At 45.9% G+C, this 12,131-nt stretch overlaps 1 protein-coding gene across 1 annotated transcript in view; it reads right to left on the reverse strand.

Annotated features, from left to right (window-relative positions):
• Positions 1-12,131, reverse strand: part of Dpp6 (dipeptidyl peptidase like 6) — a 652,844-nt gene that overhangs the window by 63,149 nt on the left and 577,564 nt on the right. Inside the window, exons 11-12 of the mRNA XM_035448706.1 lie at positions 11,390-11,513; positions 9,840-9,878 (exon numbers count right to left, since the gene is read on the reverse strand). Coding sequence (XP_035304597.1) covers positions 9,840-9,878; positions 11,390-11,513 — 163 coding nt within the window. The remainder of the gene's footprint in view (positions 1-9,839; positions 9,879-11,389; positions 11,514-12,131) is intronic.

The raw sequence follows: 12,131 nt of genomic DNA on the forward strand, positions 1-12,131 counted from the left end.
AGCTTCTGAGGTCATTGGTTCACTGCTCTCCAGAACCTTCCAGAATGTGCTGAGGAAGGCGTCTGCTGCCAGCCTTTGGAAACTTGCTCATGTAGTAATTGTGTGTGTGTGTGTGTGTGTGTGTGTGTGTGTGTGTGTGTGTGTGTGTGTGTGGACACTGGAGACCAGATAGATGTCAATCTTGTCTTTTCTCCCTCAGGACACTGTCACCCTGTGTTCTGTGATGTGCTTGGGATGTGCTGATTTGGCTAGGTTGAATGGCCAGTGGATCCTAGGGATCCTCCTGTCTCTACCTTTCCAGTGTCAGGATTGCAAGCTTGTACCACAATGCCTTGTGTTTGTTTGTGTGGATTCTGGGGGTTGAACTCAGTTTTTTATGCTTGCATAGCAAGTCCTTTACTGGCTATCACTGCAGTCCAGTAAGCAAACTTTTCGTGACAAAGTGCAGGACTTTTTTGATGTGGGCACCAGGATTTTAATACAAGTTCTGCCTCTTGCTTGATGCTGGGTGATTCTGAGACATGTGTAGCAGGGTGTTGTAACACAGAGAAGGTGGATGGGCAGTGGAGTGTGGCCTCAGTGTGACTCCCCAAGTTATGCCTGTGGCCTCAGATGAGATCCTGAAGGGGCAGCCAGTGACTTTCTGGCAGCTGATGGTAGCCCAGCCTTACATAGGCTCCTATGATGCCTGGCATTCCCACACCACAGCAAAGGAGGCAGATCAGTTTCAAAAACAGTGTCCATGAAGTCCCTTTAGGGAAAAACGATGCAATGGGAAGCTATTTGAAACTGGATTTCTCTGGAGCTTAATTAGTTATGAGCCCCTATAAAGTCTCAGATCATGGTATGTAGGTAGTCAGCCTCACTGTGGCTTGTCATGGCAGCTCTGGCCAACTCATAGGGTTCCAGACCATGGTGTGTAGATAGCCTCACTATGGCTTCTCACCACAGCCCAGGATGGAACACACCGATCCTGAGTGAATGGGTGGGTGGCCTGAAAGAGCCACACAGTGTCTCAGAGACAAGTATTCTTACAGAGAACATGGTGCTTTAATAAAACATCTAATAAAATGGGCATTTAGGGCATTCATGGCACGGTGCCTTCTCTAGTTCTAGTTTCTCTCATATTTAAAGAGATTGCTCCTTCAAATATCAGCTAATTGCTGGTTAATTAGAAATTCACATTTTAAAACAGTAAAAAAATTACTGTTATGCCACTATTGCTCCATACTCATGTTTCTGGGAGAGGGCCTGGTTTCCTGAGTGATGTTCAGGAGTTCAACATTCAAACTCATGTCTGAGCTGGTGGCTTTCTCCCACATGGTGAGATGTTCAGTCAGAAAATATAGGGAAATCCAGCTGCTGTTGGCTCTGTGGCCACTCTGACATGCTGAAGAGGAAGACAGAGGAGAACAGCTGGAGGATCTGTCCCCAGAACCCTAGGACAAGGCAGTGTGTCCATCCAGGGGCCAGAGTGAGACCAGATAGGAAGCAGTTGCTCAGGGGAAGTCCCTTGAGGGAGACAGCAAGGGACTGTTCCCTGCCACACTTCTACCTGGGCTTTTTATTTATTTATTTATTTATTTTTAAGTTTTGGAGCCTATCCTCACTTCCCTTCAAACCCAGCCTTGTAATCTCCCTGTGCTTGCTCCATGCCCCCTGCTCCTGATTTCCCTGGCTCCCTCTTGTCAGAGCTCAACACCAAAACACAGCTTCTGAACCTAGTTCACTCCTGTGCCTTGGGATTTATGAGCAGTCTCATCTCCTGTCTAGATGGGAACAATGCCGAGAACTGTGCTCTAGTTGGTTCATTTCCAAAAAATCTACTGAGGTGAAATTCACAAGTACAGCATTTTAACAAAACTGAGCAATCCTAGCATTTAGTCCATGCATGACAGCATACAGCTTCCTCCTCGAGTTCTGAAACCATCCCCCTTCCCTCCAAACCAGAATACTCTCAACCACCATGCTGATGACCACTGGCCAGCTTTCAGTCTCTGTGGATGTACTTCTGGATGTTTTATATGGACAGAGGCATGCCACAGGGGGCCTTTTGTGTCTGCTGTTTTCACTCAGCATCATGTCCTCAGTAGAACCATCCACAGCTGCCGAAGGTGGGAATCCTCCAATAGGCATTTGAGGTATACCCATGCAATGGAGTATCAGTCAACCTTGATAAAAGGATCAATATCCTGATACATTCCACATGCCACATATGCTGAAGGAGAGTAGCTGATTCATATTTTTATAGCTAAAATTTTTTAATTAACAAAATTTATATTTATCGAATAAAAATATTATCTTGGAATATGTATGCATTGAATAATGAGCAAATGGAGTTAATGAATACATACATTATAACTTTTTAATTTCAAGTGCAACTTAGAATCTACTAATAAATGTTATTTTCTTTAAATTTATATGTGTGAGCCTCTATGAGTCTATGTGCACATGGGCATGCAGAAGCCCTTTGGGGCCAGAAGAGGGCATCAGATCGCCTGGAACTAGCGTTACAGATGGCTGGTGAGCTGCCATGACCACTGAGCCATCTCTCCAGGCCTGTGTAAATGTATAGAATATAGCACATTAGCAATCGAACTGTGCTGTTCATTAGAATCTTCTGAGCTGACTTGTCCTGAAAACAAACTGAAACCATCCAACATTTCCCCAGCATCACCTATCCCAATAACCACCTATTCTGTTTTCTGAATGAGAACATGCCAATCTGACTGCCAACTTTACTGGATTAAGAACCACCTAGAACTCTGGTGAGGTACAACTTGGGGTCTGTCTGTGAGGTGTTTCCCAATAGGATTAACTGCTGGGAGACCCTCTGTGGGTGACACCATCTGTGGCCTAGATTCCCAGACTGAATTAAGAAAAAGAAAGGACCAGCATTCATCTCTCTGCTTCCTGACTATGGATACAGTCATGTGACCAGCTGCCCTACACTCCTGCCACCATGGTGGATTGGATTGTTTCAAATCCTGAGACCAAATAAACTCTTCTAAGTTTATTTGTAATATATTTTGCGGCAGCAATGAGGTGAACAACTGATACATGTATTGTTCATCCCTCTGTGCCTGGCTTCTGTCACTTATCACGGTATCCTCTAGCTTCATCCATGTTTCCTTCTTACATCTTATATCTTCTTTACCTTTCTGTCTCTTGCTGGACATCAGGTTGTCTTGGTTGCTGTGAACTGTGATGCAGTGACATGGAGTCACTCAACATTCTTATTTCCTTTGGATCTATACCCAGTAAATAGGATTTTACTTTTAGTTCTTTGAGAAACTTCCATGATATCTTCCAAAGAGACTTTTCTGAATTACATTCCTGCCAACAGGGTGTCAGGGTTCCCTGTATTTCCATATTCTCTCTAATTCACATCTTTCATCTTTTTGATAATATTCTATCAGCTGGGAGGTTATTTCTCTTGGTGATTGAAACCTGCATTTCTCTGGAGATTAGCATTTTTCATGTATCTGTTGGTCGTTTGTGTCATCTTGCTTTGAAACATGCATATTTATATTTTTTCCGTTTTGAAATAGAGTCATACATAGTTTTCTAAAATTGAGTTATCTATTTGGGCTGGAAAGATGGCTTAGCAATTAGAAGCAGTGGCTGTTTTTTCCAGAGACACAGTGGGGTCTCAGCCCCCATATGGCAGCTTACAACTGCCTGTATGTAAGTCCAGTTCCCAGGGATCTGATACCTCTTCTGACTTGTGCAGATATCAAACTCAAATGGTGTCATATACATGAACTTGGGTACTAAATACATGTAAAGTAAAATGTCTTAAAATTTTGAGCTGTCTCTATTCTTACGTTGTCTCATGTGTATTAGTTGCTTTTTAATTTCTGTGACAAAATAGCCTCACAAAAAGCAACTTAAGGGAGGCTTATTCTGATTCAGTTTGACAGGACAGTCCGTGATGGAAGGAACACTATGGCAGCAGGAGTGTGAACAGATGCTCGCATGGCATCCGCAGCCAGGAAACAAACAACGCTGAATCCTGGCACTCAGCTCAAATTCTCTTTATATGCAGACCAGGACTCCAGCTGTGGAATAGGCTGCCTGGCTTTGCTGTGGGTCTTCAGATGTGCCTAGAAACTTGTCCCCAAGTGATTCTAGGTCTTGTGAAGTTGACAACCAGTACCAACCAGTATCAACAGTCTTAGGACTTTTTTCTACCTCTTCGTAAAGTATCCTTAGACTCTCGGTGGGGACGACAGGCCACCTATAGAACACTTTGGATACTGTGGGCCTCTTATCAATATTGATCTTCTAATCTACAAACACAGAACATCTTTCCATCTGTGGCTTTTTTCAATTTCTTTCATCAATATTTTATACTTTTCAGTGATCAGGTCTTTGATTCTTCGGTTAAGCTTATTCTTAAGTATTTTACTATTTTCACAGATTTTTTTAAAAGGAATTGTTTTCTTGATTTCTTTTTTTGATTGTTTTTGTCTATATGTAGAAATTGATTTTAAAAAATAATTTTGCATTGAGACCACAGTTTCCCCTCCCTCCTCTCCTTTCTGTCTCTCTCCCCATTTTTCCTCTGCCACCCCACTCCCGTTCACTCCTCCATTTCTATTGAGAAAAGGGCAAGTCTCCCATGAATGTTGACAAAACATTGGCATATCAAGTTATAGGAAGACTACTCACCTCCCCATGTATTTAAGGCTGGTCAAGGCAACCCAATATGAGGGAGGAATATGGTCCCAAAAGCCAGTAAAAGAGTCAAGAGACAGCCACTGTTTCCACTGTTAGGAATCGCACAAGAAGGCCAAGGTACACAACTGCAACATATATGCAGAGAGCCTAGGAGTCCGTGCAGGCTCCCTGGTTGTTGGTTCAGTCTCTGTGAACTCCTATGAGTTCAGGTTAGTTAGTTCTGTGGGTTTTCTTGTGGTATCCTCGACCCCTCTGGTTCCTACCATCCTTCCTCCCTCTCTTCAGCAGGATTTCCAGAACTTGCCATCTCCTGTGATGGGGTAAGACTTCCCGTGGGGGGATTGGGACACCAACCCAGCCACATAACCTTGACCTACAGTCTTTTCAGCCTATGGGGTGTGCTGGGGGGTAAGAGTGGCACAGAGATAGTGGGAGTGGCCAACCAGTGACTGGTCCAACCTGAGACCCATGCCATGAGGGTGAGCCTGCCCCTTAAAATGCCTGGAGCACCAGGACCAAGTGGCTGGATGGCCCAGAGACCTATGATAGAAGCAAACACTACTGGGGAAAAATGCCATCGTAATGATTCCTAATGATATTCTGCTATATTCATAGCTGCATTCATATTGGTGCCTAGCCCAATAGTCATCAGAGACGTTTCATCCAGAAACTGGTGGAAACAGATGCAGAGATCCACAGCCAGACATTCGGCTGAGCTCAGGGAATCCTGCAGAAGAAATGCTACTGATTTTTATACACTGATTATATATCCTATATTTCACTGTCTTTATTCTAATGTATATATATATATATGTATATATATACATACATATACATATGAATATATGTATATATACACACAACACACACATGTATGTGTGTGTAAAATCTTTAGCATTTACTACACATAAGATTATGCCATCTGAAAACAGAATAAAAACAGGGAGAAATTAATTCCCTCCTTTCAGGGCTCTTTCTTGCCTAGTTATTCTGCCAGGGACTCTCAGATCCATGCTGAATAGAAGCCATAAGCGTGAGTAAACATTGCGTTTCACCTCATTTAAAGGGAAGTTTTCTATAGCAGTTTCCTCCAAGATTAAAACCTTCTGTCGTGGAGGAAAGCTCATTAATATACAGATGTTAAAAGAGGTGAATCTAAGGGAGATAACATTTCATCCCTCAGAGAAGCTCATTACACTCAGGAAATTAACAACTCAATAGTCTCAGGAAGTCCCTGAAACTGACCAGGGTTACTCAGTCCCTCTCTTCTCAAGAGTATAGCAGCTCTAAGGACTCAAGTCACTTGGAAGTGACTCAGGCCAGCTGAGTTACCTGGAAAAGGCAATCTCCAATCTGTTGGGATGTCTGTAAGTTGTTCAGTGTGCTCCAAGGTTTCCAGCTTTTGTCATCTGCTACCCATACTGGGGTGGGCTTTTACTGAAGCAGCTGTCTTTTAGCTGGTTTTGCTCTTGTAAGCATCTCCTCACCAATATACTTATAAGTAACCCCATCGAAGCTCCTTGGTACACCAGGTTGGACTTGGGTAGTAGCCTTACTTTGGTCTGTCATTGGTTCCCTATCTGGGGTGAGCAGATGTTTGTTTACATCTGCCCAGGAATAGTGTCACACCACAGGAAGGCTTTCTCATTTTTCACAGTTGAGTTTCATGTTAGCTGTGGACTTAAATATGTCCTTGACTATAATAATTTTCAAAATTTACATAGTCTAGCATGGTGTTGGATGCAATTCTTAAGTAGCAGTTTAATATAGACAATATAGATAACAGCTTTAAAACAAATGAATTTTGGGATCCCTCTCCACATAGAGGGATGCTCTCTCAGCCTAGATACACTTGGGAGGGTCTAGGCCCTGCTCCAAACGATGTGACAGATTTTAAAGATCCCCCATGGAAAGCCTCACCCTTACTGGGGAGCAGAAGGGGATTGGGATAGGGTGTCAGTGGGGGGCAGGGAAGGAGGGGATGGAGAGGGAACTGGGATTGACATGTAAAACAAGCTTGTTTCTAATTTAAATAAAATTTATATATAAAAATGATTATTTCTTTCCTGAGATTTCCTGATAGAGGGGGCCATTGTGGGGTTAGGGGAAACCTGGTGCCAGGGAAACTCCCAGGAATCCACAAGGATGAGCCCAGCTAAGACTCCTAGCAATACTGGAGAGGGTGACTGAACCGGCATTCTCCTGTATTCAGATTGATGGCTACCCTAGCTGTTGCCATCCAGTAACCAATGGAAGCAGATGCAGAGACCCACAGCCAAGCACTGGGATGAGCTCTGGGAGCCCAGTTGAAGAGAGGGGGAAGCAATTTTATATGAGTGGGGGCAGGGGGTGTCAAGATCATGACAGGGAAACCCACAGGGACAGCTGACCTGAGCTTATGGGAGCTCAGGGACTCTGGACAGACAGCTAGAGGGCCAGCATAGGCCTTTTGCGTCTGGGTGACAGTTGTGTAGCTTGGTCTGTTTGTGGGGCCCCTAGCAATGGGACCAGGACATGTCCTGATCGCTGGAACCTATTCCCTATGGTGGGATGCCTTTTTTCAGCCTTGATGAGGCAGGAGGAGCTTGTTCCTGCCTCAATTTGATATGCCATGCTCTGTTGACTCCCATGGGAGGCCTTATCCTTTCTGAATGGAGACAGAGGAGGAGTGGATGGGGGGAGGGAAGAAGGTGGGAGTAGGGAACAGGGGAGGAGAGGAGGGAGGGAAACTGTGGTTGGTATGTAAAATAAATGAAATAATTTAAAAAACAAAAAGTGATTACTTCTTCCTTCCTCTCCCCCCCTTTTTTTTTTGGTTTTTCGAGACAGGGTTTCTCTGTGTAGCTTTGGAGCCTATCCTGGCACTCGCTCTGGAGACCAGGCTGGCCTCGAACTCACAGAGATCTGCCTGCTTCTGCCGGGCTGGGATTAACACCTCATTGATTCTTTCTTTCTTATCTGACACTTTTCTGGTATAAGATGAGCATACAAATAATGCTTTAGATGCTGATGGTCCAGGTGGGATGAAGAACTCTGGGGCACCCTCGTACCTCACAGTGCCTTTTGCATCTCTCTTGCTAAACTCTTGGTTTGGACTTGGCACCCAAACTTGGAAAGAGGGAAATAAAGTGACTCCACCGAACCACTTCTCTTTTGGATAAGATTGGCATTGAGTTGAGAAAAGATACGTTCAGAAGTAACTGCATTTGTGAGGCTCTTACTCTGCTAAGTGACAAAAGATGTGTGGTCATCTCGGTCCCAGAGTACTCCTGGGTGCTGTGGAGCTTTGGATGAGAAATGTCCTGTGTAGTGTTTGAACACGTGGTCCTCAGCTGGAGGTGGTGTGTGGAGAGGTGGTGCAGCCAGGGAAGTAGATCACTAGGGGAAGGCTTTGAAGTTCATAGGCTCACCCCACTTCCGGTTGCTTTCTCTGCTTTGTGTTTGTGGTTGAAGATGTGAACTCCCAGCTTCCTGTGCTTGCCACATATCTCCCTCTCCCTGTCATGGCTCCTACCATGATGGACCCTGTCCCTCTGTAACCATAAGTCAAAATAAACTCTCATTCGTAAGTTGTTTTTAGTCCTTGTGTTTTATCACAGCAACAGGAAAGTAACCAACACAGGAGCCATTGTTGATAATTGTATTTTCAACACATAGAATCTCCATGTCATTGAAAAACATACCTGTGCTTCTTAGTCATAATCCTTTTATATTCTTTGTTGTGAATGGAGCCCGGGACTTTGGACATGTTAAGCAAGAGCTCTTCCACTGGGCTATGCCCGGAGCCCTCTCTGCAATGTTTTTTTTGTTTTTTGTTTTTTTGTTTTTTTGTTTTTTTTTTGTTTTTTTTTGGATTTAAATCTGTTTTGATTTTTGTAACCGGATTTGAAGGTAATTTTATTGCCTCAAATGGAATAAAAGAGAAGTAAGTTCTCTGAACTCTGTTCTTTCTCACGCAAGAGTGTGGAATGGGACAAGAGAATCTAGACAGACATACTAGTGCTCGGGTCACTCTCTGGGTATATTGTGTCAAAAAAAAAGTATGACAGGGGGATTTGCTTAGGCGTCTCCTGATATCTCTTATTTTAAGGATCTATTTTAATTAAAAATCATGTGTATTTGTGTATGAATATGTGCACATGAGTGTGGAGGCCCCCGGAGGTCAGAAGAGGGCCTTGAGACATGGCCACCTGAGCTGGAGTTACTGGCAGTTTTGAGCTACTTGGCATTGAGGCTGTGATATGAACTTCCCTTCTCACCAAGGGCAGTATGAATCTTACCCACTGAGCTGCCTCTCCAGTCCCCCCTGATTGCTTTCTGTGTTTCAATGCTCGGTGCTGGACCAAGAGTCTCAGGTACGTTGCTAAGTGCTTTACCATTGAGCCACACCCCGAACCTTCAATCTCTTTCAACCTCCAGCCTCCAGAGCCTGCTCTCAGATGCCTTTCTGAGTTGTGGAGGGGAAAATAATCCGGGATGGTTCTAGGGTCAAGTTCCTGAGGAAACTTTTCACTGAGAGAGGTCACAGCTATAAAACACCATGCCTGAGATAGAAGGGAGTACCAACCACATTGTCATCGCTTGCCATTACAGACCACATCTGGGCGATCTTCTGGGCTCACTGTTTTGAATTCACCAACTACATCATCTGAGTAGGAGCTGAGATCTTTCCCATCATTGTCCTGAGGGGCAGTGACTTCCAAACTACCACCTAGGGAACTTGGCTCCCACAGCACTGTCTGGCAAGCATCTCAGGAGGATGAAGAAGAGATGGCTGTGTACACACTGCCCCAATCCCAACAGCACACACACTTGGATGATCCTGAATGGACGGGGATCCTCACGTGACTCCCATATATGAAAGCCATAGTACCCACCCCTGTGAGGGCTAGTGCTTCTCAACCTGTGGGTCACAACCCCTTGGGGAGAGGCTGTCGAATGACCTTTTCACAGGTGTAATCTAAGAGCAATGGAAAACATAGATAATTACAATTCATACTAGCAAAATTGCACTTATAGAGTAGCAATGAAAATAATGGTTGGGGGTCAGCATGACAGGAAGGACTGTATTAAGGGGCCAGAGCATCAGGAAGGTTGAGAACCACTGGGCTAGGGGTCAGGGCGATGGGAGCATGGGGACTGGCATGTGGAGTTACCTGTCTGTGGAGCCAAGCTTCACTCTCATCTTCGTGTTTCTGAAATGGAATTGAAGAGTTAGAAAGGCACTTTAGCTTGTTTGCACACACTGTACAGACAGTGATTTCATTTCACCTACATGGCAACTGTGCTTGCACAGAACGGCCAGTGGGGCCTCTCAGTATACAGGTTACCCTTGTTCTTCTCTTTGTCCCATACTGTGGCTCACATCCCAGCACCAGTGTCCTCAGGCAAGAAAAATGCCACTGCCCTTAACAACCAAGCCACAGTGGTGAGCAGCCCTGTGGAAGTTGGTGGCATTTCTAACACTTGGTGACCACCACTGGGCAGCCTGGTGATTCTCAGCCATACTACCTGGTGTGTCTACTTGGCCATAACTACTGGTCAGTGTGTCCCATTAGGGGCAAGCCTCAGGTGCTGCTCTGTTTGGAACTGGTGTGTGTGTGTGTGTGTGTGTGTGTGCTCGTGGACACTGTGAATCTAAATTTCAGCTCACAGTTCCAAGAAACAATCACGGGGAACAAAACCAGTTTAAAAGGGTCAAAGCATGTATGAAAATTGCTCTACAGAGCTATGTGCAAAGACATAGAAACATGCCCGAGCACCAGATGATGCTCTGATCAGCTGCTCTCACCAGAGGTGCCACCAGCCTGGTGTTCACCCTGCACTGCCCGTGGCATTGTGGCATATCAGGCAGGAACAAAGATTTGCATTTCAGCACAGATGTCCAGCCCTGAGCCCTTCCTGCCTCACCTTCCTCTTCAGCAAGCCCATCAGAATAACCCAGAGGAAATATCAACCCAAGGAGGTGTTAGAGGTCACTGTGACCTCTTAGAGACACCCCTGTCCCCAGCAGTGTGCTGAGAGCTGCCTGGTAGAGCCCATAGGTCTAAGCGAACCTGCCCAGGCCTGGTGGTTGTTATGTTGTTAGAAAAATAGAAACTTAGGGTCAAAACTCTTGTTGGAAGATTGGCCTGGAGTGTCACTTGGTCTTTTAAATTCATTGGGAGGTGACTTTCTTAGTCCTGTGGCTCAGCATTGTTGAGGGCTGGCTTACAGAGCAGAGGGGAGAGAATGCTGCCCTGGCCAGGAGGTAAGGGTACCCTGGGCTGCCTTCTGTTCCTAGACATACTGCTGGTCTGCCTGGACCTGCCCTGCCTGACTCTGGGGTGATGATGGGGGGAGGGGTGTGCTTGGACTGAGCACTTGTTGTAGCTGGGTCAGGCTCTGGGCCAGTCCCATCCTCTTTTGAGAAACAGAGAACGAGGAGAGTAGTGTTCCCAGCACAGCAGCGGCCAGTGTAAAGGGAAACAGACCCTTGCCTGCGAGGGCCCCTGAGTGGGACTGCAGCTGTTGGGCTCTGCCCAGGGATTTTGTAGCAATATCTGACTTATCCACCAGGTGGCACCAAACCAAAGGCTGGACATAGCATCAGTGAAGGAGCTAAGCTGGGCTTCACATTTCTCCAGCCTGAGGGGTTCCAAGCGACTGGACACCATCTTCCACGCTATGGCCATTCATTCCTTCACCCCCTCCTCTGTCCCCGTACCTTAGTGCAGACACCCGTGGTGGCATCACAGAGGGTCAGGATAGACACATTCTGGGCCCGGTTCAGCCAGGTCACAGCGACCTTGGTGCTGGTGGCCCATTTCACCATGGTGATGTAATACTCCCTGGAAATAAACCAAGAGTGTGAGCAGGGGCAGTGGACACCAGAATCTGGTCACTCCACTTCTGGACAGAGCAGCCAGTGTAGATGTGGGGTTCTGAAATTCGGTCCTCCAAGAACTCACGTGGATCTAAGAAAGCAGCTTATGGAAAACTGAGTGTTAGGGCGGTCGGTTAACCCTGCCCCAGCATCTGGGCTCCGAAACTGAATCTGGGGACACTGGGGCTGCTCTGGCAGTTTGGAGGGGGGTGGCAATGCTCTCTGGGACTCTACTGACTTCAGTTTCATTCCCCAGGCGCACCAAAGGCACAAGTCTACAAGAGATGCCGCACTGGGCATGAGCGGGTGAAGAAGGACCTAGTATAGAGGTGGGGGTGTGTGCTGAGGGCAAGGAGGAGGGGCTTGGGTGAGGGGCCGTGCAGGGGATCCTCAGCGGGCTAGGCTTCAGAGGCTCTGAGGTTGGGCTACTGAGGGTTCTTTTTCTTCAGTCTTTAAGGAAAAATACCCAGGGATTAGGGACACTGGCTCTGGCCCTGGGCTTTGGTGAACTTGGTTTGATGTCACATGCTGAATTTTACCCAAACCTGAAAATACCACCAGGCTCAAAGTAGCCTGGTGTTAA

Source organism: Cricetulus griseus, chromosome 8, assembly GCF_003668045.3.
Source record: "Cricetulus griseus strain 17A/GY chromosome 8, alternate assembly CriGri-PICRH-1.0, whole genome shotgun sequence".
Lineage (NCBI taxonomy): Eukaryota > Metazoa > Chordata > Mammalia > Rodentia > Cricetidae > Cricetulus > Cricetulus griseus.